General features: G+C 42.1%; 1 protein-coding gene across 3 annotated transcripts in view; it reads left to right on the forward strand.

The window, feature by feature from the left end:
• Positions 1-19,193, forward strand: part of PEX1 (peroxisomal biogenesis factor 1) — a 42,699-nt gene extending 23,506 nt beyond the window's left edge. For all 3 annotated transcript variants that reach the window (XM_074984744.1, XM_074984745.1, XM_074984746.1), the window contains 11 exons: positions 310-499; positions 741-907; positions 2,015-2,149; positions 5,613-5,677; positions 7,023-7,165; positions 7,246-7,349; positions 9,240-9,407; positions 14,417-14,647; positions 15,379-15,576; positions 16,178-16,308; positions 18,896-19,193. In XM_074984744.1, the coding sequence (XP_074840845.1) occupies positions 310-499; positions 741-907; positions 2,015-2,149; positions 5,613-5,677; positions 7,023-7,165; positions 7,246-7,349; positions 9,240-9,407; positions 14,417-14,647; positions 15,379-15,576; positions 16,178-16,308; positions 18,896-18,980 (1,617 nt within the window). In that variant the 3' untranslated portion in view covers positions 18,981-19,193. The remainder of the gene's footprint in view (positions 1-309; positions 500-740; positions 908-2,014; positions 2,150-5,612; positions 5,678-7,022; positions 7,166-7,245; positions 7,350-9,239; positions 9,408-14,416; positions 14,648-15,378; positions 15,577-16,177; positions 16,309-18,895) is intronic.
• Positions 19,194-25,975: the final 6,782 nt, after the last annotated feature.

The following is a 25,975-nucleotide window of genomic DNA, read 5'->3' on the forward strand; positions in this document are numbered from 1 at the left end:
AGTGCTTGGGGCACAGGTATGACTAGGATAGAATGGAAGGAATAAATTCTGAAGTGATAATTGCTGGGCAGGAAGTTATAATGATTAGTTAGTCGTTAAAATTATAAAGCTGGTGAACTCTTAGAGAAAATCAAACAAAATAATCAACCATCAATTTGTGTTAGTATTTTTTGTATATTAATCGCAAAGCTCTTATGCTGAATGAAGTGTAATTTTTCATTATCTGAAAAATTCAAGTCTTCTAACTTTAAGATAATTCAAATCTGTGTAAAACTACATATAAATTTACTCTGTATTTTTATTTTTCAGGAGCAAAGATGTGAATTACTGCGTTCCATAATAGAAAATAAATTGAACTCCAAGATAAATCGATTCTGTGATCTTGATCTTCACCATATTGCAAAGGAAACAGAAGGATTTATAGCTAGAGATTTTACAATGGTAGTGGATCGTGCCATACATGCCTGTGTTTCTAATAAGGGACCATGCAGAAAGGAAGGTCTGTGATAGTCATCAAATCTTTAGTTTATTTTAGCTCTACTGTATGGCATGTTTTTGCAATAATTCAGTGCAATAAGTTATGGTAAAACTGTCTCTGTACTTTACATTTTAAATGCATTACCTGTTATATTTTTGTAGTCTTTGCTATTATATGCATATATTTTTATTTTTTTCCATCATAAAGTTAAATATGTTTTAACTGGAGTGTGGTTTGTTTCTGGGGGATTTTTTTTCAACAGAATTGATTCTGTCAACCTTAGATTTTCAAAACGCTTTAAAAGAATTTACTCCTTCATCTCTGCGAAATGTTAACCTACACAAACCTAAAGACTTGGGCTGGGACAGAATTGGTGGCTTAAAAGATGTACAGCAAATACTCATGGATACCATCCAGTTACCCGCAAAGGTACACTTTTCTTTTAAACGAGGAACAGATACTTCGGTACTCTATGTACCATAGTGTTTCTGGAATACTAACTAAGAGCAGGTCTACACTATGGGATAAAATTTACTCAAGTTACGCAACTCCAGCTAGGTAAATAACATAGATGGAGTTGATGTACCTTAGGTCAACTTTATGCAGCATCTGTACCACACTGGCTTGACAGGAGAATTTCTCTATAACAGAAGTTTCTCCCATCAACTTATGTGATGCTTCTCATTCTGCAGAAGTACTTGAGTTGATTAGCAGGTCTTCAGTAGACCGTCTAAATCAGCCCATAATGGATGATCGATCACCACAGTGTAAGTTTGCCAGTAGTGGAGACATACCTTAGCAGTTTATTTTGTGGAACAGCTACTCTTAGGAGAAAATGGACTCTTATAAGTACAACATGAAGCCTCTAATAGAGGAGGAACTAAGGTGGTTTTTAAGCCATTTTAGCACCCTTCCCTACTTGAGCTGTTCTGAGGGCTTGGGAGGCCTCCAACAAAACATAGGTATCCTGCGAAGGGTGGGGTTCAGGGCTGACCAAATTACAGCAGCCTGTCCCTAACTGCCTATGTGTTGTAGCACTGCCCAGAAGTTCTGCAGAACTGTAGCCTGGATCTGGACACATTCCTTGCAACCCCAGGCTTATCTTCTACTCCAGGGCTTGTGCGTTGGTCTTCAGAAGACAACATTACCACAGCTACTTTCTGCAGTGTCTGAACCATAGAACTCCTCCCTTGACCTCTTATGGAGCTTTTACTTCCCCTTTACACCACCTTGGCCCTTTTCCCTAATGTAAAAGTGCTAGAGTAGGGATGAGAAACTTTCCCTAGATCTTCTCGAAGAAATGCTTTGACACTAGTTTTAAAATAGGCTGTTTTAATATAACCCAATTTTATAATTATAATATGATGGAAAATATCAGTTGAGATGAGCTCTTCTGGTGATAATGTGAATGAAATCATAATCCCACAAGAATGTCCAAATAAATAAATACTAATCAGAATCCAATGATTACCAAGTTACCAAATAAATACTTACCTGAAAATAGATATTACTCATGATGACTTTCTGTATTTTCAGTATCCAGGATTATTTGCAAACCTGCCAATACGACAGAGAACAGGAATTTTGTTGTATGGTGCTCCTGGAACAGGAAAAACTCTGTTAGCAGGTGTGATTGCCCGAGAGAGTGGAATGAATTTTATTAGCATCAAGGTAACAAAGTTTTGATCATTTATTAGATCTTTGTATTAATGCAAAAAAAAAAATCCCAACATAGTTGCTCTGTGCGTGTGTGTGCACATGCATGTGTGTCAGTACACATCTGGGACATAAATATTTTGTGATGCTGGTTACTGGGGCTTTTTTTTTTTTATTTGTAAAAATGAGGAGCCGGTACTCAACCCATTCCCTGCCCCCTTCCCAGCCAGTCCTGCAGCTGGGGCTGCTGAGGTGCAGGTACTCAGTACCAGCAAGTACCAGCACAAAAAAAAAGCACTGCTGGCCACATTTTCATTTCCCAGTGACCTTACAAACAAGGAGCAGGCAGCATTATTTCTTGCAAATGTAAGCAAATTTATTTGTCTGATTGGACAAAAAGTAGAACTGAGTGGACTTGTAGGTTCTAAAGTTTTACATTGTTTTATTTTTAAATGTGGTTAGTTCTACATTTGTAAGTTCAGCTTTCATTATAAAGAGAGAGCTCTACAATACTTGTTGATGGGGTACTGAAAATACTATTTCATTTTTTACAGTGCAAATATTTGTAATTAAAATAAAGTGAGCACTGTACACTTCACGTTCTGTATTGTAATTGAACTAAAAATATTTGAAAAGTTAGAAAACATCGTACATATTTAAATAAATGCCATTTTATTGTTCTTTGACAGAATCACACAATCACATAATTAATCATGATTCATTTTCTGTCATGAATGCTCGATAGCCCTAAGATGAAGCAACTGTTGTGACCACAAAGAAATTGATCAAAGGTGGACTGTGAATTTTGTAGGGCCCAAGTTACAAGGTTGGCACGGCCACTGCCATTTTGAATGGGCACCAATCCAGTAGGCATGCTTAGAAGCCACATACCAGCTTGGGCCTTGCATTCAATATAGGGAGTTAAATGCCTATTTCTGTCTTCCCCTGGTTTGTGGATCAATCTGAGGCTTAGGCAGGAGGCAGGTCTGGACACCAGTGCACATGCTTATATCGAGGATGCGAGTGACGTATGAATAAATTTGAATATTTGATTAGGTCAAGTCAATCACACCAGAGCAATGGACTGGACTAAAACTGAGTCCTTACCAATGCTCCCAGGATTTTACCCCGCGACCCTGCTCACCGTCTACGGTGGGTCTAATCACAACGGGGTTTCAGGGTGTGTGAACTGCGCTGCTGCGGTGTGTTTACCCAAGGAAGAAAATACAAACAAGATGTCAGGTTCAAACAGGGAGACAGGGTTTATTTTATAACTTAAAAGTATGAATTTTGGTAAGCTAAGTTGCACAAAATATGTAAGCCCTTGTTTTTGTGGAATAGGCACAGGATTTGAATACTATGGCTTATAGCCTTAAACAATAGGTAACTGCTGTAACAGCACTGCTATCTAATCCCTCAGCTACTTACTGTGCTTCCGGGACGGACTGTGCAGCCTTCGATGCGTGCTGTAAAATGGAAAGATTAACTTCAGAGCTGTATTGTATTTATTTATTTATTCCTGGATCTTCCTGAGGTTCACCAGGTCGCTCAACCCTTGGCCAACTACCGCGGGGAGCAGATCTTATAATAAGAATAAGAATTTGCCTGCACTAAGCTAGGTTAATTCTCTAGTTAAATGGGTTGCCCTGCTGGCCAAGCAGGGGAGAGCCCAGTATATGCGGGGTTTCCTACTGAGAGGTTTTCCCCTTAGTTAAGTGGAGGGGTTTTCCTAGTTAAAGGTTATCCCCTCAAAAAATGGTACTGCCTATTTCGACCACCTTGTTATGGTAGCCCTTTATTGCAGACCTTCATTACCCTTAAAGGGTTACTAAGAATACCAGGGTTTTCCCTTTATTGGGTTATCCCTGACCGCTCTACCCTCCTAAATAGGGGGGAGCTTATAGCTCTGGATTATAGTAACAACGCAGTTTACCTAACTACCCTCCTGTGTGCATGCAATAGTTTTAAGCTAAACCAATAGCATTGGCCTCCTGTGCCTTTACAGAAGGACAAGGAATACAAAATATAAGGCGCTGATCATGGACTTGGGGAAGTCCTAATCCACCCTCTATTACAAAGCTATATGAAAACATTAACTGCTTACCCAATTATTTAACCCTAAACCCAGACCATGAATACCTCCTTATTCCTGCTCTGTGATCCAGGCGCTGGGCCTGTAGTTCTCTTCGAGCTAGGAAGTTATGACCCTCACGGCGTGCTTGTACGGCAGCCGCGTCAGGTCAGATAGTAAAGGAGGGAGAAAAAGAGAGCCAGGAGGAAAAACCAGCTTGGTTAACAAAAACCTCCTGTGTTTTTAGGAACGACCGTGATATTTCAGACACCGGCCTGAGCTAGGGTCGGTGACTGGAAGGGCAGGGTCGCTGCTGCGGTTTCCCTGTGCAGGGCACCGTTGTTTGGGCAGTGCGGTCTGCCAGGCAAACCCTCCAGATAAAAGAACCGGAGCCTTACTAGTGATTTAGCTCTATGGAGACTGGAGCTCTTCTGGTCTTCAGGCTGGAGCTCTTCTGTTCTTCGACGGCCCACGGCGGCTAGAGAGCGATGACTGACACGCAGGTCAGCTTCAGCTCTTCTGCCAGCGATGTTCAGCTACAGGCTCAGTCCAGCTCTTAGCTCAGTCCTTCTGTAGTCTTCTTTCTTCTTCTGCTCTCCTCCGAGGTCTGGTCCGGAATGCCCCAAGCAGGGCTGCTCTCCTGAATATATGCAGCCTGGGTGGACCTGTTTGACAACCTCTGCCTGCTAGGTCCTCCTTAGGGCCACAATGTATCAAAGGGCATTTGACTATTACATATGTATGAGGATCCTAAAGTAACCAATCAGTTTGAAACTTTTCAAACTATAACTTCATACATATTCATAGCTCGCCGAATATTAATTACAACTGTCATTTTCTAACTGTCATTCTCCGGCGGCCATTTTGGATTTCTAAAACTCCATTTTAACAGTGAATATGGTTTTTTAATTTATCTAATTTTGATGTGGTTTGTGAGGGAAATATGTCACCACTGCTGGTAAAGCAGGTTATAAGTTTAAAATGCTTAGCTTAAGAGCTATTTGGTCAGGATGCAGGGCAACCATACAGACACCACAGCTCATGGACAGGGACATATAAATCACCTCAGAAGAGGATTTTTCTACAGCTTAGTGACAGAAACTTAAGCACAGAGGGAACATTTAGCCATTATTGAATGTGCAGGGAGGTTAAAATGATTGCTTACAGGTATACAACTGCTCCTGAAATTAGATTTTTGTTCACTTAGCCTTTGGCACAGAGCTTGTCTGGCACACTATGTGGCACAGTTTATCTAGTTTTCTTGACTCACCTGGGAACCACTACTTGTCCATTACTTTGAAATTATCTAGTGCTTGTCAAATAACACACCTTGCTAATATATGCCACAGTAATAGGGAATTAAGAAAAAATACAATTAGTGAGTATTCTTATTTTGCTTTTTTACAGGGACCAGAGCTCCTCAGTAAATATATTGGAGCAAGTGAGCAAGCTGTGCGAGATGTCTTTAACAGGTTCGTTCTCTAAGAATAAATGTTGTTGTAAATAGATTCCACTTTCATGGCTGATACTAAAAATAATTATTTGAATTTTCCTGGTCAGCAGTCTGGAGGAGCGGTCTTAGTAGGTCTTGATGATTAGATCTCAAATAGCCTGACCTGCTGAAGCCACATGTTAAAAGCCTAGCAGGTCAACTTAATCTTCATTATTCATAGATTGATTAATTGAGTCCCTTGCAGTTTATTATGTAGGTGGCTTTGGGGTAAGATTTTACAAACTGAGACCTTGCTTGCTGGTTTGATTTTGATTTTGAAGCTTCCATAATTGTGAATTTCAGAAGGAAACAGATGTAAGTACAAAATAAAGTATAAAATATTAATGGTAGTTTATTGGAACTCTGGTTCTTCAAAACAGCTCATTTCCACAAGAAACCATAATTGTTGCTGCCTTCTGTAATTAAATGTAATTATTTTTGGATTTGTTTATGTCAGGGTGCCAAACCGACAGCCCAACAGAGCATTTCATAAGACCCACAGCCTGCTTCAACACAACAAAATGCATTTTGTTATCATGTTCACATAACTTTATTTTACACAAATGTGCAAATAGACAATACTGTACATAAAACAATTAATGTAAATGCTGACAAAACAAGCTAAAGTTAAAATATAAATCAATACAGGTGACTTTAAATCTTACTAAAATAAGTAAAATCTGTTTGGCTGACACAAGATTGTGCTTAGGTTTATGTGGCCTTCCTGTATAATAAAGTTGCACACCACTGGTCTATATGAACATGGAGTTTATGGCAAGCTGGGATGCAAATCTCCCCTCTCCTCCACACTAAGAGCTTATATTCATGAATATTTAAACTTTTGCTAGCTAGAGTATGAATCTAACACTCCCCTCCCTCACCACCACCACAATACCTGCTGAGATCTAAGAGTTCATGCCTAAAAAGTTCATCAGAGCACTTTGGTGTAGTCCTCTTTGAAACAGGACTGGATCAAAATGCATCAGCAGACTTTTAATGCATATCAGCTGAGTCTACACAGAAGATGACAGACTACTGGGGGCTAGATTCACACAGTAGCTTTCTGTAAACAAAATTTTTGTGTATACAAACTCTTAGTGTGAATGTGAACCCTGCCACTGTTCCTACTGTGCTTCAGTGTACCTCCTTTTCAAAAGTGGGGTATAGCAAATAGTACCATGGGATACACACTGACACAGCACATCTGGCTTGAGTAGGATAGAGTTACACCCTGGTGTGTTACAAGTAAGTGTTTTGTGGAGACAAGTCCTTACAGACCAGGGAACATACACATTTCATAACTGAAGGATTGTATTTTGCTCCAGAGCACAAGCAGCCAAGCCTTGTATTGTTTTCTTCGATGAGTTTGATTCCATTGCTCCTCGCCGAGGCCATGATAATACTGGAGTGACAGATCGAGTGGTAAATCAACTGCTGACTCAACTGGATGGAGTAGAAGGCTTACAAGGTAATAAGGATAACTGTGTCTTTTTTTTTTCTTCAAGGCATGAGTTCAGCTCATTAATGATACGCTTGTCCTTTTCTAAGGAGTTTACGTGTTAGCTGCTACTAGTCGTCCTGATTTGGTTGATCCTGCTCTGCTGAGGCCAGGTCGACTGGATAAATGCCTGTACTGTCCCCCTCCTGATCAGGTAAAGAAACAATATATTATGCCATATGCAAAATGAAAAAAAAAATCAAAATAATGGGCCAGGTACTCCATTGCCTTGTACTTTGTGTAGTCATGTATACTTGAAAAAAGTGGACCATTGCATCACATCAGTTTTACACTTGTGTAACTAATTTTTATGAAAGTGTATTGGGTGTAAAACTGGAGTAATGCAAAGTGAATCAGATGCAGTAAATATGAAATGGGTATAAAACAACCAAATCAGAATTATACAGAATTGTACAGTTTTCAAGAAGTGGAGAATCAGGGCCAATATTCTTAAAACTTGTGTTTATATAAAAAAAAATTGTAACCCTTCAGATGTCTGTAATCCCATTTAGTAGACAGCCAGATGTGACTTGCTTTGACTAGTGGTGTCAATTTTTTTTTCTCCAGCTGTTGTTCCATTGTTTTCCACAGGTGGAGGACTAATCATAATCTTGTGGACAAAACCCACATAAAAGAGGTTTTGCTTTTAGGAATTACATAAAAGCCTGGATTGGGTAGATTGAAATTTACACTGTCATGTGCAAGCAGGGTCCTGATCACCATTTTACGTGCTGATGCAGGGCATAAAGGGGAGAAGCGTACATGGTCATTAGCTTCCCCATACAAATTACTGACCCAGTGGATTTGTTCTTATCATGGAACCATGAATGGTGTTTATTTCTATTCTTTAACTCCTGTATCCCAGAACAGGTTAGGAATGGAGTCCATATGTTGGGTTCCCCATTACCTGGAGTCCCTACAATGGAAACATATTTTATCTTCATGTGGCCCATTATGTACACACACAGGAACTGATTCAACACTCAGGCCGTGTCTACACTAGCTCAAAACTTCAACATGGCCATGCAAATGGCCATGTCGAAGTTTACTAATGAAGCTCTGAAATACATATGCAGCGCCTCATTAGAATGCCAGCAGCCGCAGCACTTCAAAATTGCTGCAGCTCACAGCCGCGCGGCTCATCCAGACGGGGCTCCTTTTCGAAAGGACCCCGGCAACTTTGAATTCCCCTTATTCCTATCTGCTGTTAGGACGTCTGGACGAGCCGTGCGATGGCAAGCCGCGGCAATTTCAAAGTGCCGCAGTTGCTGGCATTCTAATGAGGCGCTGAATATGTATTTCAGTGCTTCATTAGTAAACTTCGAAATGGCCATTTCAAAGTTTTGGGTAGTGTAGATGTAGCCTCAATGATGTAAATGGAAGGATTTGCAGTACTTTGGCGGGGTTTGGATCACACCAGTAGAGACTGCAGGATTTGTCCCTTTGATTGTCTCTATAAGGGAAATTATTCATAGCAATCTTAACAGCTATCAGTTTATTTAATTCTCATGTGAACAAAGAAGATAATCTCATGCACTAAGAACTCAAATGTATTCTATTCAAATATTTGTAATTGCTAGCACCACCTACAAAAACCAGAGCTTTTCAAATCAAAAGGGTGATTTCATTTGTCTGGACTCTTCTTGTGGTTAGGAAGGTAAAAACTGGTAAAAAGGCAAATCCAGTTATTAGTTACAAAACGTGCATAAGAGTTCACTTTTAATTTTGTATTTTAAAACCTTGTATATTAATAATATAATTAAAGATTCACTTAGAGAATATATGGCTCACTGGATTCTTTTCTTTGGTAGTACTTTTCTTAGAAAATTCAACGGAAAGTAGTAAAAGCAAACATGTTTGTGTTTTAAAATAGATGGAAAAGTATTCCCCTATATGTACTATTTTATTTCTCTGAGTATCCCCTTCCAAAACATACGTTTCTGCAAATTAATTTGACTTCTTGGGAAGGTGCTTGAGAGACTTACTGTCAAAGTACCTGATAGTTGTTAGAGGCAGGAAACTGATTACTTCTTTTTTTCTTTAGACTTCTCGATTTGAAATCCTAAAAGCCCTCAGTCATTCTCTGCCTCTAGCAAATGATGTGGACTTTCAGGTTTTGGCATCAAAAACAGAGCATTTCACAGGAGCTGACCTCAAAGCTTTGCTGTACAATGCCCAGTTAGAGGCAATACATGCTAGCCTGGGATCACAAGTAAGTGAACTGAGATTAAGATTATCTCCATAATTACTGAATTCTATTACAAATATGTTCTCGAGTGGTTAACTTTACCCAAAATAGATTTCTGCCTCTTTTTGGCAAAATTATATTTAAATAAAATATACCATTTTCCTATGAATTCTGTGATCTGTAAACTGGCAGATCGTTTAAAACTTATTTTATATGTGTAGTTTATTAAAATTGTAATACTTTCCCTGTGACAAAATTAGTTTAATTTTTAAAATATTTTTGCCATTTATAAAAGATCTTAAATCGATGTATTTTGGTCTGAGTCCATGCGTAATGAATGAGAGCAATAAAAATATAGAACTCAGTAGCCCTTCACCTGAGTGTCCTTAGGGTCAAAGAGCTTTTTCTCAGCATTAGGGTTCACACTCCAGTTGCTGTACCTAATAATATTACCATGGACTCCTGATAATTCTTCACTGAATAGTGTCCCCTTGGGTGCTCCACTTAAGGTGTGCTCATGCCCCAGGCACCTTTCATACAAGCATTTTGGAAGTAGTTTCTCTCTTGTCCGCACGTCAGTCATATATTTCCTCCTTCCCACTCCAGCGCTATAGAGAGGTGCACTGGTAAGCCATTCTCAGGTCCTTCTCTACTGCATTGGCCTGAGAAGAATTAGTGTGCCTTCATTTTAAAGATGCTTAGCTTTAGGTATCTGTCTTAAGTTTATTGCTTTTTCTTTATTTATTTTATGTATATTTTCCTTAGTAATTTGATCTCTTTCCTCACTAAGGAGGGGGCCTTTCTCAGTTAGAGTCTATTACCAGGCTCTTGGGCTTAAGTGGTGTATTTCTTGTTGTGAGGCCATCCCCATCAGCAGTAGGCATTCTCATTGTGTCCACTGCTTAGGACAATCTCCAATCCCCCGGGAGCACTTCATCTACTCCATCGTTAAGGGTAGGGTAAGAAAAAAATCAGGAGTCAAAACTGAGACACTTAACAATGGAGATCACCCTCCAACAAGTCTCAGCTCCAGGTCAGGAGACCCCTCCAAACATTGGCTGCTGAGTGAATACAGTGCTCCATTAACTTCAGCGCATTCACCTCGGTCTACGTGTGGTAAATCCACAGAGAACACATAGAAAATGGAGGTACTCTCCGCAGAAAAAGTCCGCATCAAAAGTATTCCAGTCCCCTTGGATCAAGACTGCTGTGGAGACCTCATGTCCCACTCTGGGTATCACTGAGGCACCATAGGCTCTCCGTATCAACCTTGTGCTCGGTGCTCCAGGCTAAGCAGAGAAGAATGTCAGCAAGTATATCTCAGTACCAAAATCATATGTGCTATACAACCAGGACAATGCATCATCAGAACATTTCATCTCTACAAAAACAGTAGCCATGATTTCTTTGGCACCGTCTGCATCTAAGTTGGCAACTAAGACAACCTCAGCACTGAGAAGATGTCATGTCTGTCCTATGATCTCAGTGCCCCCTACTATGTCCTCAGTACCATGTATTTGGTCAGAGTGGACTTGCCAGCGCCGCATATACCCTCTTCAAACCTACCGCCTACCACAGGAGTTCAGATTCTCAAACAATCTACTTGGTTTGCAGGAGCTGGAGTCTCCTTTATTAGTCAGTACAAGGAGGTTACCAGAAGAAGCACAGTCAGTGAGGTGGGACCTTTGCTTGAAGCCACTTAGCTGTCTAATACCTTCAGAGAGTGCTGAGGCTCCGCATCTCAAAGAGCAGGCATTGTCTTCTTATTCTAATATTTTATCCTCGCCTCTTCAGATAAGAAATTTCCATTCTGACATTTTCAACGGGGCGGGGGGAGATTTGCACCAAAGAAGGGCCTATATTCTCAAGTACATGTGAATATCAGTCTGATGCCTTTTGGCCCTTCCCATTAGCCATACTGGGATTCTTGGGCTTTGTATCAGCCCAGTTTTTCCATGCCCCTTGTGTCTCTTGCATGGAATACAAAAGGAGACCCTCTCCGACTACAATTGCTCCTTTGTTATTTCAGGAACAAAAATTGTTTGAGAAGCAGACCAGGACAATTAAGAAGTTAATCACAAGTATTTCTTCATTTTCCCGAGCTGCTTCCCTCCACCTGTATCTGATGACCTCAGATATGTCCAAGAGTTAATGAATTATGGATTCCATCCAGATTTTCCTGGAAGAGGTCAGGGAGTCACATAATAGGGTCTTAGCCATCCTCCAGTGGACTCCCTCTACCTGAGCTGCCTATCAACGAGGCCCTGTAGGATCTTACAAAATCCATCTGTCAGACCCCTGCAGTGATTCTACAAACATATGAACAGGACAATAAGAAATACCTTGTCTCAGCTAATGACTCTGAATTTCTGTTCACCCATCTGACACTGATCTCTGTGTTGCATCAGTGAACAAACGTGAAAGACAACATCAAGCAAAGGCCACATCTTTATTGAACTCTGGCCAGTTTCAGGCTGCTATATATCAAGCTCAGCTGTTAACTACTGGCCTTTTTGGATACAGCCTTACACTGCTGCTTGATCCAGCTCTGTCACAGTAGTCACGCAGAAGGATTTCCCTCTCGATTCCAACTTGATGATCTTTACTTTGATGACTTCAGATTATTCACTGAGACCATGAGTAATTAACTGAATTCCTGTAAGAATTCTAGCATAGCTTTACAATCACTTGGGATATACACACCAACAGACAAATTCAGTAGATCAGATTACAGTAGAACCCCAAGATACGCACACTTGAGTTGCGTATATATCAGGTTCATGTGACTCTGAGTGGTGGGGAGCTGGCACCTGGCTCCAGGCTGCCTGCCACGCAGGGGATCGGGGGTACTGACCAGTGCAGCCGCACTGCATGGTTGGCAGCCAGGTGCCAGCTCCCTGTCATTCAGAGGAGCGGGGAAACTGACCAGCACTGCTGCACTGATGAGTTTCCTGGCTCCTGTCAGTAGTGGCAGCCGAGAGCCTGACTCTCAGCTGCTGCCCCAACAGGAGCGGTTTCCCCACTCCTATCAGGGGTGGCAGTTTCTCCCACTCCTGTCAGGGGCAGCGAGAGTCAGGCTGCCACACTTAACAGGAGCAGTTCCCCACTCCTGTCAGGGGCCGCAGCCTCTCACGTCAGCAGCAGCAGCAGCAGCCGAGAGTCAGGCTCACGGCTGCCGCCCCAGACAGAAGTAGGAAAACCACTCCTGTCAGGGGTGGTGAGAGTCAGGCTACTGCCCCTGACAGAAGTGGTTTTCTAGCTCTTGTCAGGGGTGGCACCCTGACTCTTAGCTGCTGTCACTGACAGGAGTGGGGAAACTGACCAGCACTGCTACGTTGGTCAGTTTCCCCTCTTGCGAGGGAGGGCAGCCCAGAACTAAGCTCTCAGCTGCCTGCCACTGCAGGAGCAGGGAAACTGACAAGTGCTGCTGCACGGGTCAGTTTCCTGGCTCCCTGAGTTATGCAAAATTTGACTTACACAGGGTTGCTCAAGAATGCAACATCTATGTAAGCTGGGGGTCTACTGAACTCAAAGATCCCACCAAGCTTCATTCTCAGGACTGCAGAGACCTTATGAACCACCCAGTAAAAAGTTGAGGGTCCTGAGGAAGAGACCGCCTGCTCCCTCTGTACGTGCTACTGAAACACCATCATCTTCATCATTTAATGGTCAGTTTTAATGGATTGGTTGAGGGCCCTGAACTATTCATCAACACCGATCAGTTTGTACCACAAGATACCCACCATACTTCTTTTGGAATATCTCTTCTACTCTGTTTCAGCATATGAGAGAACCACATTACATAAATAGGTTATGGAGGTTATTAGAGCAGAATATCCATTTTACTTCAATCTCATATGCCCCACTTCCTTCAGGGACCCCTCTCACCAGCACCTCTTAAAGCAAGAGGTGGGTATGCAAATGAGTGCTGTAGAATGAGTTTCTGTTCTGCACAGAGGGAAAGTTTTATTCCAGTTTCTTTGTAGTCCCAAAAAAGAGTGGAGAATAGAGATCAATTTTGTATCTAAAATTCCTGAACAACTTTGTCAAGTCTCAGACATTCTGGATGGTTTCTCTTGTAGGTTTAATTCCATCATTACAACCCAGAGTATTGATTTTTCAGCCTTCAACTTTTATTTTTATTTTCATATCACAACTCACTCATCTCACAAAGATTTGAAGTAGGGCATGAAGTTGCCACATTTTCAAAATCAAATGGTGTTTTCTTGAGGAAAAGGCATGCACAAGCCTTTAAAATTCAGCAGCACCTTTTCGTTTTTATACAAACATTGTCAAACTCCACTAATAATGGACCGTTTACTTTGCAGGAGTCCTTCATCATCCAGGAAGTATATGGGACAGTATGGCTACGTCTACACGTGCCCCAAACTTCGAAATGGCCACGCAAATGGTCATTTCAGAGTTTACTAATGAAGCGCTGAAACGCATATTCAGCACTTCCTTAGCATGCGGGCGGCTGCGGCACTTTGAAATTGACGCACCTCGCTGCCGCGCGTCTCGTCCAGATGGGGCTCCTTTTCGAAAGGACGCCACCTACTTCGAAGTCCCCTTATTCCCATCAGCTCATGGGAATTCCCATCAGCTCATATGCATTTCAGCGCTTCATTAGTAAACTTCAAAATGGCCATTTGCGTGGCCATTTCGAAGTTTGGGGCACATGTAGACACGGCCTATAGGTTATATTTTACATTCTGTTAACTCCATATTTTTAGTGAATGACACAGGCCGCAAAACAATGCAATAAGAGATTATATTTGTCTCCACAAATTATTGCTCTTCTGTCATCCACAGAAGCAAAGGTGCCAGCGAAATCTGAAAAACATTCTCTGCAAAATATTTAGACATTTCCTCACAGTGGAGGAGGGATTGCTACAATCAGCAAACATGCAAAAACAACCCAAATTAAGTTGTTTGTTAAATATTAATTTTAAATGAAATAGCAAATTGCTGTTACATATGAATAAATGAGAGCCTTTGGCAGAGGTTCTCATTTTGTTCTTTTTTTGTCCCAGGATGTCGGATCTAGTTCAGACAGTGACCTCAGTCTCTCTTCTATGGTTTTCTTAAACCATAGCAGCGGTTCAGATGACTCAGCAGGGGATGTAGAAGGAGGGCTGGAGCAGTCACTTATTTCCCTAGAGATGTCTGAGTTGTTTCCTGATGATTCAAGGTCCAACATTTATCGTCTTTACTTTGGAAGCTCCTATGAATCAGAGCTAGGAAATGGAACTCCTTCTGAACTGGTAATTTGTCTCTTTTTCCGTAATTGACCTTTAGTCTAAACTTTTTGGTGATGGTGGAGCAATATAAAAATGTACAAATTAGATTATTTTGTATTTGAAAACAGATATTATGAATTTAAAAGACAGGAACAGTTACAGTGCTTTATCTCTCAAATCTTTCCATGCCCTCTCCTCTTGATCTCTCCTGAGGTCACTGACAAAATATGGTACTGACTTCTCTGCAGTTTGACGAAATCTTAGCCCGACGTAGTTTGTAAGTAAGTAAACTTACTGTGGACTCTTCAGCCTGCTGATGTGGCTGTCTCATTGTAGGGTGGTGTTCCTGTGTGGCTCTTCAGCAGCTTACTAGCAGGACTTGCCTGTACCAGACCGCTTTACTCTTCTGATGGTCACCTCTCTCTGTCCTTTTGTTTCCCAGTCCTTTTGTTCTCCCAACTACCCTCAGGCTGCCAAGGAGCAGTGGTAGGCAGTGACTGTGTCAACCTTTTAGCTGCTGGACCAGTGTGGGGTACATATAGCCTTGAAAATGTACAAAATGCCTTGTCTGGTTTACCAGATGCTTTTGTGATGGGACCTCACCATAAACAACACATTTTTAGGAAAAAAGGGCTTGTATTGATAAAAAAAAGGCCTTACATTGTGATTAAATAGAACATGTATTAAAATCTTAACTGTGGAGATGTTATTTTGGATTAATAGTAACTTCGTGCTTTTTCCCTCTGTCACTCTAGAGCTCTCAGTGTTTGTCTGGACCAAACTCCATAACCCATGATTTAACTGGCATTACTCTGAGAGATATAGTATCATCACAACCTTCCGTGCTAAGAACCACCTCACAAGAAGGTTTCCAAGAACTTAATCAGGAACAAATAGAGCAACTAAGGGCTGAAATCAATGCCATCAAGGCCAACTACAGGAGCAAGAGTGGAGTATGGCATTTTTTTCATATTGTTCTATCCTAATATGTTTCTATTAATTTTCACTCCTTGTCTGTATTTTTCCCGTCCATACATTATATCTGCAGTAATACTAAACTGAAAGGCTGTGGCCACACTTGGCCAGAATTTCGAAATGGCCATACTAATGGCCAATTGGAGAATACTAATGAGGCACTGAAATGAATATTCAGCACCTCATTAGCATGCTGCTGGTCACAGCACTTCAAAAGTGCCGCATTTCACTTGTGCACGGCTCAGGTACACTGAGGGGTCCTTTCAAAAAGGATCCCCGTGTAGCCAAGCCACACACAAGCGAAACATGGCACTTTCGAAGTGCCATGGCCAGCAGCATGCTAATGAGTTGCTGAATATTCATTCAGCACCTCATTACTATTCTCCAGTTTGGCCATTAGCATGGCCATTTTGAAATTTTGGCCAAGTGCAGCCACAGCCAAACAGAGTAAAGCTAATGTGTAAAGGTTGAAGAACCAGTCTAACAAAGTACATTTGAGGTTAAAAAATACTTTAGAATAGTATTGATGCATGTTGGAAAAGATTCCAAAGCTATTACTATATGTTTTCTGTTTTCAAGGAGGATGTTGCCCCTAGCCAATCAGGATTAACCAAGAAGACTTTAATTATTAGTCAGTCGCATCTAATGACTGCACTCACGGACACAAGACCATCTATAAGTCAAGAGGACTGGAAGAATTTTGTTGAACTGTACGTAGTCAATTATATTATTAAATTTGTATACAGAGTTTATCATTTTTTAAATTTTCATGCATGAATACTACATTTAGTTCAATAGTTCAAGGGTTGTTTATCGGTGTTTTGTAAATTAAGTGAATTATAACTCATCTAATCCCCACAGCAAAATTCATCCTTTCAGCGCTTCAAAATCAAAGATGTTTTCAATTAATTTATCCTTTGCAGATTAATAGGAACATGTATCAGTATATTTCATATGCTCCATGTTATAACTCGGTTTTCTCAATTACATTCCAAATTACAGCTTAACTATATTGCTTTCTTTAACACCAAGAGATTCCAGGATCCCTGAGATGGCGAGCTATATGAACAAAGTGTTAGAATTCTTTGAGCAAGAAAGCATAGAAGAGTCACCTTTTAGGTGTATTCATATTTTTGTTTGCAAAGTAAAACCTTAAATAATTTAACATTGAATTGAATGCTAATGTTTTGGAACATGTAAGTAATATTTTAAAATACGTAGAATATTTTAGGTGATCCTGCCTTTCTACCAGACAAGCAGTGGTTTACGCTGCTTGTTGTAGTAATTCAGGTGTTTTGAAATGTGGGGGGAGGACTTTTGTTTCTGAACTTTTTGTTCTTTTACGTTTAATAGCTTTTTAAAATTGAGGACAAATAGAGAAGGAGAGTGATTAAGCTGAGGCCAAATGTCTATAATAATTTAAAAATGTTTTAATCTGAATTTACCATATTTACATCCATTCACATGGATACCATTGCCAAGTCAAACCTAATTTCACAGTGACATGAAAAAGTTGAAGCTGAGAGTGGGAAGTTGGGTTGGTTGTTGGTTGGGTTTTTTTGTTTTTTGTTTTGGTTTGTGGTAGGTCTGACTGAGATGTTAACTTCAGACCCTTTTGGTGTGCTGCCCTAGCACAGTACTTTCACCCCTGAGTTGGCTGTGTTTTAGAAAATAGATTTAAGGTCACTGCTTTTCAGAGTTTGAAACTTACAGTTTGAACCTGTCTGATCCGGCACACTTGGGACTTGACCAGTGCCAAACAACATTTTGCCAGACCACAGGAGGTCAATATTGTCTAGCAGATTACCAACACTGAAACTGTTTACTGGGCTCTTCGGCTGGGCCTACACTCACTGCAGAAAATTGAATGCTTAGGGTCAACCCCAGAAGCCAGCCAGCGAGGATTAAGGAATGTCAGCAGGAGGAGTGCTCCCTTTTGCATTCTGCAGTGAGGACAGGGACAAATATCGATGGCTGCTGAATGGACTTTTGGTACACAATTGGCATACCTAAAGTTACATAGCAGCCATCGACATTCCTGGTATATGTAGACCCAGCCTTAGAAGACATTAGAGGCCCTGTTGCAGCTCTGCTTGAAGTGGAAGTTGAACTGGAAGAAAGTGCTTGACAGAAACTTATTGTAATACACATCCAAAGTGTATGGGCTGGGCCCCAGGCTGGCCAGGAGAGGAGCTGCATTGGGGGCCGGGCCAGCCCCTATGCTGGCCACGGGAGGGTGGGTCTGGCAAGGTTGTGGGGAGCTCTGATGGGTGGGCATTGGGCTGGGCCCCGTGCTGGCCAAGAAGGGACTGGTGGGGGGAGGGGTGCTCTGTTGGGGGGCTGGCTGGAGGCGGGCTGCATTTGAAGGGGCTGGGCTGGGCCCTGTGCTGGCTGGGGAAGGGGCTGGCATGGTGTGGGGTGAGCAGTTTGTTGGGGTGCTGGGCTGGGCCCCATGTTTGGTGGGGGAGGGGCTGGGGCTGGGATGGTGCAGGGGAAGGGGTCTGTTGGGGTGAGAGTCAGGCCCCGCGCTGTCTGTGGGAGGAGCTAAGGTTGTCATAGTTTGGGGGAGGGGTCTGATGGGGGCCTGGGGCGGCCCCATACTGGCCAAAGGAGGAGCTGGGGCCAGCACAGTGCAGGGGGAGAAACATGGTAGAACCTTGCCCAGGCAGACAGACAGACACGGCACAAATAGTATATATGATTTAGGGGTAAATAGAGCTAAATAACAGCACAGCATACTGGGAGCCAGGACTGGTGGTTGTGAACAAACTTTATGGGACCATGGGAAACTTGGCCACACCCATAATAAGTGGTCCTCTGACTAACTAAAATCATGCCAGGTTACAAAAGTTGCCGGATGAGAGAGTTCTAGATTAGAGCAGTTCAACCTGTATAAGAATTTCCTCTCTCAGTCTGCCGGAGACTTCACATGGATTTGGAATTTCAGTAACTGAAATCTGTTGATCTCCCTGAGGATTCTGGGTAACATACATTTTGTTCTATTAATATTATGTATTTCAGGATTGATGATAATGAGTAAAAATGTCCCATTCTGCAGCAAAAGTCATAGAAAAGGACTTCATAGATAGAAATCTTCCATCAATGTGAATTTATGATCACTCACAGTTTGTTCCTGTCATTGTATAAAGAAGGCACTTTCTAAAATGTACAACTCCTTTATTATTCATACTGTCACACACAACTGATTTGATCGTTGGCACTGATGTGTAACTGGTAAGGATTTTGAAAAGAATGGTGGCATCTTATATTAATGTTATTAATTATTTTTGTTTCTAGTTACGAGAATTTTCAACATCCCAAGAAGAGGAAAGGGCAGAATGGAGCGTCTTTCAGACCAGGACAAAAAGTGACTTTAGCATAATAATGTTTAATGTGATTTGTAATCACTAAATTGTAGCTTTAAATGTCAGATGTTTAAATTGTAAAATCAGAATAAGATTTATATTAATATGGGTTTATTACTGGAGTGACTAAATGACAGGCTACCTTGGAATTAATTTTAAGTGCTGTAAAATTATTTGACGTTTTATTTTGCAAAATTTTTGTCTTCCTACAAATTGGTATTAAACATTTTGAGACAACATTGTTTACATTGTGCCTAACTGTTCATCTACCAATGAAGTTCAGATTTTGAATGTATTATTATGCAGTTTTTTGGAAGGAATTGATGCTTTAATTCAGTGTCTTCTTCCTTACAAAAAAGTATGTTGTTTTCTTCACAACTCTTCTACATTTGTATATTTGTAAAAAATGAAACCCAAGCAACATTTTAAGGCAGATTTACCAAAATACTGTGTTCATGAGAAACATAATATTTATACAATTTATTTTGATAAATGTTAGTAACTAACAGCACTGGAAACATACAAATATATTGAGCTCTTATGGTCTTTATAAGTCTAAGGGGGAAACACTCTCCATGTTTCTTGAGAGGTAAGTAGTCCAATATATTCTTTTAGATCATCTACAGATGAATAGAATTAAAAACAGACCAAAATCCAAGCTTACAGTCTAAAGTAAGGAAACAGAAAAGGGTAGATTTATTTAAAAAAGGGAAGAAGAATCTTTCATTTTCCAACTAATTAGTCTGAAAAATCATTGAAATTCAAGTCCAAAGGGATGACCCTTTGGAGAACTGGGACATGATTATCATCAAACCATAGTGAGTTGGCAGAAAATGCTCTGTGGAATCATCTGCAGAGTCAGAGTATGGTTTTGTTTAAAAATAGCATATTGTATTTCAGTGTCAAATATTGCACTGACAGTCTTTAAGTGAAAGCAGGTCTCCCTCAGGCTCCTCCACACTGAGATTACATTTCACTGCAGAGTGAAACTAGAATTGCATACCACAGGTTGCACAATACACATTGCTCCACTTCCTCCTCACTCTTTTTGATGAAGAAGGTAATAAATGTAATAATGGTATTTTAATTCCCTCTCCATTCTACCCCAGAGGAGCATAAGTAGACTATTACAGATGTGCTGTACTAATTGATCCTAGAACCTTGATTAGGGCTGTGGATAATAGTGCTCATCCGGAGGTCAATATTAACTGTTAGTTGATATGAGATAATCTCTTCTTCACTAATCCTTCAATAATACCTACAAACTTCCAGAAGGAATGAAGCATGTCTACAGTCTGTTTTAGTCAGGTCTATGATTGTGGTGTAAAGGGGATGTAAAAGATACTTAACCAATACGGGGAGTAGTCCCCTGGTTCAGGCACTGTGTACCAGTCAGGGGTAAGGCCAAGATTTAAGCATGGGTATTTTTAGTAAGTCATGGACACGTCATAGGCAGCAAACAACAAGTCACAGCCCCCTACCTGTCCATGACTTTAATTAAAAATACCCCTAGCTAAATCTTAGGTGCTGGTGGCAAAATGCTCCTATGGCTGCTGCTTGGGATGTGGGGGGGAAGGGCATCGGGAACACACTGCTGCTCCTGAGTGGGCCACTCTGTGCTGCTACTACAGAGTGGGGTGGTCCAGATCAGTGCAGAAGCAGCTGTCCTGGGGGGTGGCTACCCAGGGCCAATGCTGCTGTTTGGAAGGTCTGGGATCCAACCAGTGTTGCTTCTGCTGGGAGGGAAGGAGAGAAGTTTGGAACCCCACCAATGCTGCAGCTGGGAGACAGGTTCGGGGCCCACCAGTGCTGCTGGGAGGCACATTCTGGAGCCCTGCAGATGCTGCTGGGGAGAAGGCAACCCAGAGCCCCACCAATACACCTGCTGCCATGGGAAGGGCAGCCCAGAGTCCTGTCAATGCTGCTGCTCCTGGTGGAGATTGGCAGCCTTGGACTGGCTGCAGCTGCTGCTCCAGGCCAGTAGACAGCTCAGACCCCACCTGGAACCAGATGCTGCAGCTGCTCTGGGCAGAGAGCACTCAGGCCCCACCGTGATGGCCCCCAGCCACAGCTCTGGGGCAATGCCTGTTCCAGCTTTCTGGGGCAGTCCAAGCAGTAGCCAGTGTGGCTTCTGCCAGGCTACCCCAGCTGTTCAGATAGATCTGGAATCACCCGCACTTGCTGATGCAGAAGTAACAGAATCTGTGACTTCAGTGACCTTTGTGAAGGAGTTGCAGCCTTAGTCATAGGCTGTCCTGTGTCGGCTTTCACACCAGACTAGCATATGGGGTATTCAGAAATAAACAGGGATAGGAAGGAAGTCCCTGTGGCCTACACATCCATGAGGATTCTCATTTGATGTGGGTTGTGAAGTTACCAACAGGCAACCCAGGAATGAGCCTGTATTTTTAAAAGCATCTGTTAGTCATTCCACTTTTCTCCAGCAAACACCAGCTGATGAACATAAAACTGGGACACAGATTTGTTCGTGTTCCACTTTATGGAAGAAAATAATGAACGAAGATGCCAGTTAGGGACAGTTGATATGGTAGTTATTGTGATGTATCCACTGGAACTAGTCTGAAATCATGACAGTACATTCAAGTAGGCCACCAAAATAATAAAAACATCTATATATTTGAGAGAGTTTGTGCATCTGTCTGTGAGCCCATTTGTTCCAGAACGCCTCCTAAATGGTAAGAGCTAGGATATCCAAATTTTGTTTGCAGCTTCCTCTTATCATAACTTTAAGCAAGGTCAAGGTTTGGTTGTGCCAAGCTAATGGGATGTGTGTTGTAGAGTATGATTGCTTCTCATCAAACGGGGGTTTGGGGGGGTGAATTTTCTGGTAGCAGGGACAGTTATATTCCAGAATGACCACCGGGGGGCAGTAAGTGTCCCGTCCCACCCCACCACCACAGTCAGTCTTAGGCACAAAGCAGCCATCTGCTAAGCAATACAGCAACTGTCACCCCGGGTCAGGGAGCAGTGCCACCAGCCAATCCCCCCATCACCCGCCTCCCTGCACCCCCCCAACACACCTCCCAACACTCTGCCCTGACTCCTCCAGCCCCCCTGCCATCCAGACTTCTGCACCACCAGCCCCCTGCCCTGAAGGATCTGAGAAATGCTGGGTCAATCTTCTAGTAATCTATATTTAAACCACTGAGTTAAAGATGACCAGGGCCGTGTCTCATTACTAATCCCTAATGTCACCTTGTGCCCTGATGTGATCTCTCAAGCTTTGAAGTCAGTTTTTTTCTGAGTGCTTATAAACTTGCGTAAAAGTTAGGTTTCCTTTTCAGTCTTCATTATCATCTGTCACCAGCTGTGCCTGAAATTTTCTCAGTTGCCAACGATTAATTCTTAACAGTTGATAGGTATATAAAGAAACAAGTGCTAAATACAGACAAGGTTACATAAATGCAAGAGATTTGTTTATTTTGCTTCCTAAAATCAAAACAATAGTTAAGGAGATAGTATTTTGCACTGGGTGTTCAATAAAATCAGCACATGACTTCCCAGTATGATCCCTGCCATACAACCAAGTCCTTAATAGACTTCTTTGTGGAATAACAGTTTGACTTCTAAGGGAATAGATTCTGGAAGTGGCTTAGAATCTGATTGGTTTCTTTCTTTTTTCAGAATATTGATGATTTTAGTAGTCAGAGAATCTGTCATTCAGTCGAGGACTTGTGTGGCCTTCAGCCATTTAGAAAAAAAATCTTTTTTCACAGGTTGAACCTCCCTAGTCCAGCACCCTCTGGACCTGACCGGTGCCAAATGAGAGGATTTGCTGGCCTCACGAGGTCACTGTTGTCTAGCAGCATGACCAACACTTACCCTGCTTACTGGGCTCTTAGAAGATATTTAGGGTTAAATAACAGCTAAATAACTGCACAGAGCACTGCAGCTGCCGGTCCTGGCTCTCAAAAAAACTTATGAGACCAAGGAAAACTTGGCCATACACATGATAAGTGGTCATCCAGGCAACTAAAATCATGCCAGATGACATATGTTGCCAAACGAGAGAGAGGCGGACTAGAGAGGTTCAACCTGTATAAAGACTTGTGACCAAGGTCAGTTTTCAGTGGGTTACAGCAGAGTAACTGTTTTTTTACTCATGATCTTAAACCAGTAAGTACCTGTCTCCTCAAAAATCTGCAATAAACAATAGGTTGAAAAGCAGGTCTTCTCCCTGTGTGCAGTATAGGTCCAATGTGACTTTCTTCCTCATGTTTACTGTGCATTGGTCAAGAAACCACAGATAATTTTCAATGGATTTTAAGCTATTTGCATTTTTGAATTCTGCTCTCTTTTCGGATGTTAATCAAGGACAGCACTGTAAGAGATCCATCCCGTGCTGTGGTTATCTAATAGCAGTTGTATATTTTTGCAGGAGAGAATTCTAGGAAGAGTCATAGTACCTCCAAGTACTATGTAAAAATACGTAACTAATACAGCACGACCTTTTTTGGATAGTGGAGAGTTACAACAAGCCTCTTGGGTGCATAATATGGTTTTATTAACTGCCAGCAGCTGAGGAAAGATACACTTGGACAACTGCAGGGATAGAATTTCTCTGGTACCCCTTTGCATAGCTATCAAAAAACAAACCACTATTCTGAGTATTGTGTTCTATCATTAACAGAGGGAAGTTTCCTTAGCAAACAAACAATCAAACAAAAACAGTTAAAAAAAAGACATAAGCAGTTGAAACCAGTGTTGAAAGTCTGTCTTCCATCCTGCGGCCTCACAGGAGAAGTGCTTGTCTAACTGCAGCCGTGTGCACCCATTGTCTCTTACTGAGTGACTTTAGCACTCATGATACTAACACCACCACCATTCATGTGCTCCATGCAACATTGCCTGGCATCCAACACTCAAACCTGGCCTTGAGACATATGTTATTGTGCAGAATAGAGAAATAAGCACAAATCAAAGATAGTGCTGTCAAGTAGCCCCACTGGCAAAGCAGCAGTCAGCAGCCCATCCAGTATCAACATTAGCTGTACACATCACTGAACAATTTCAACATAAAACCAACATTCTGTGACCTAATATGTAGGCAAATTACTCCTGTCTATGCCTTGTTGAATCCTGGTAAACTCTCCGTGTAACTTCCATCACATTAAATTTGCTCCTGGACATCCTGTGTGACATTCCCCACATATACGTCCTCCCAGTGCACACTACAGACTCACAATGATACCTTTACCATCCTCCAAATTCTGGAAGAGCAGAAGTCTGACAAGGTTGAGGATAGAAAACCCCACCCTGAGCAGAGTAAGTGTGCCCTTCTCAGAGAAGAGGGGTGAGGCGTACGGTCCTTATGCCTATGTTCCCCCCCACACACCCCAAATCCCTACACTAACCCTTAGCTGTGGGGCAATATGACCCAGTGGCCAAAGTCCATAATTTTGCTCTTTTCCAGAGTAGTAATGCCTAGTGCCAGGTAACCCACCCCTCTTTGCTGGCCACTAAAACCCAGTGGTCAGAGTCTGGTACAAAAAGTGTGGGGTTTGAACCCCATCAAGGAGGCCCAGGCCTTCCCTCTCCACTGGACCCCAGCCCAGGTCCCTGTGAGTGGCTATACCTCAGGCCACTGAGAGTCAGAAAAGGATCAGTCTGAAACATGCTGACTCAGGCTTCAGCTTGGTCACTGGTTTGCTATTAGAGCCCCCTGGTCTGCTTCCTGCCCTTGCCTCTGCTGCTGTAGTCTCCTCTAGGCTCCCAGTCTGCTCCTCCTTTAGCATCTCCAAGTCCACCAAGGCCTCTATGGTCACCTTAATGTCTGAGTGGGCTGTGAGAGCAGGAGATGCTGCAGTCCTGGGCTTCTACTGAGCCTTGGCTGGAGTAGGCAGTGCATGTCCTTTCTTTACAGCCATCTCCCACAGCTCAGCTCTGCTCAGCTACTCTTACTGGTACCTGCAGCGCATGCCTCATCAGGTAAAGGGGGGAGTGACTTACTCTGCCTTCAGCAGAGGGTCAACCGCTTCCTGTCCTACGTGCAGAGGGATTACTCTGCCAACGGGAAACTCCTCCCCTTGGCATAGGTAGCGTCTACAATGAAATGCTTTCACAGTGTAGCTGCAGAGCTTCAAATGTAAACACACTGGAATCCTTACAGCACCTGGCTGACCTAAGTATGACATACTTTTTGCAGGACTCACATTTTATAGGTGAGGAAAGCAAAACAAAGACTAAGTAACTTCACCTATTCTAATTTTGCTAAAACTGGACCAGAACAGGACACTTTTATTCCATAACAAAAAGGTGTGAATAAAAACAGACATACTGTAGTTACTTCTATTGAAGCTTGCGTGTGCAGATGCACCTTTAGTGCATTAAGTTCCATCCTTCCTGTCTGTTGCATCAGGTCTGAAAGGATAATCTGGGAGAAGCTGGACTCATGTCTCTATAGCTGTCCCATCAAGCGGAGAGCACATTTGCTATCACTGTGCTGCCAAGTTCATTTGAAAGGACAGCCCTAGGCTGTATGTGGCCTCCTCAGATGGAGAGAGCAAACTTTTTGTCAGGCCCCACTTTTCATCCCCGCAATTAACAAGGGCGCCCAAACTGTTTAATACTGTTGAATAGTAACTGAGAGCAAGCTGTGCTAGTCTATACACTGTCAAAACAAAAAGCAGTCAAGTAGCACTTTAAAGACTAGAAAAATAGTTTATTAGGTGAGCTTTCGTGGGACAGACCCACTTCTTCAGACCAGAACAGACTCAATATTTAAGGCACAGAGAACCAAAAACAGTAAGCAAGGAGGACGAATCAGAAAAAGATAATCAAGGTGAGCAAATCAGAGTGGAGGAGTGTGGGGGAGGGTCAAGAATTAGATTAGGCCAAGTACGCAGAAGAGCCCCTACAGTGACTCAAAAAGTTCCCGTCCGGGTTTAAACCATGCGTTAATGTGCCAAATTTGAATATAAAAGCCAGCTCCGCTGTTTCTCTTTGAAGAATGGTGCAAAAGTTCTTTTTCAGTAACACACATACCTTTAGC

The sequence above is a fragment of the Carettochelys insculpta genome, chromosome 2 (assembly GCF_033958435.1).
Source record: "Carettochelys insculpta isolate YL-2023 chromosome 2, ASM3395843v1, whole genome shotgun sequence".
Taxonomy (NCBI): domain Eukaryota; kingdom Metazoa; phylum Chordata; order Testudines; family Carettochelyidae; genus Carettochelys; species Carettochelys insculpta.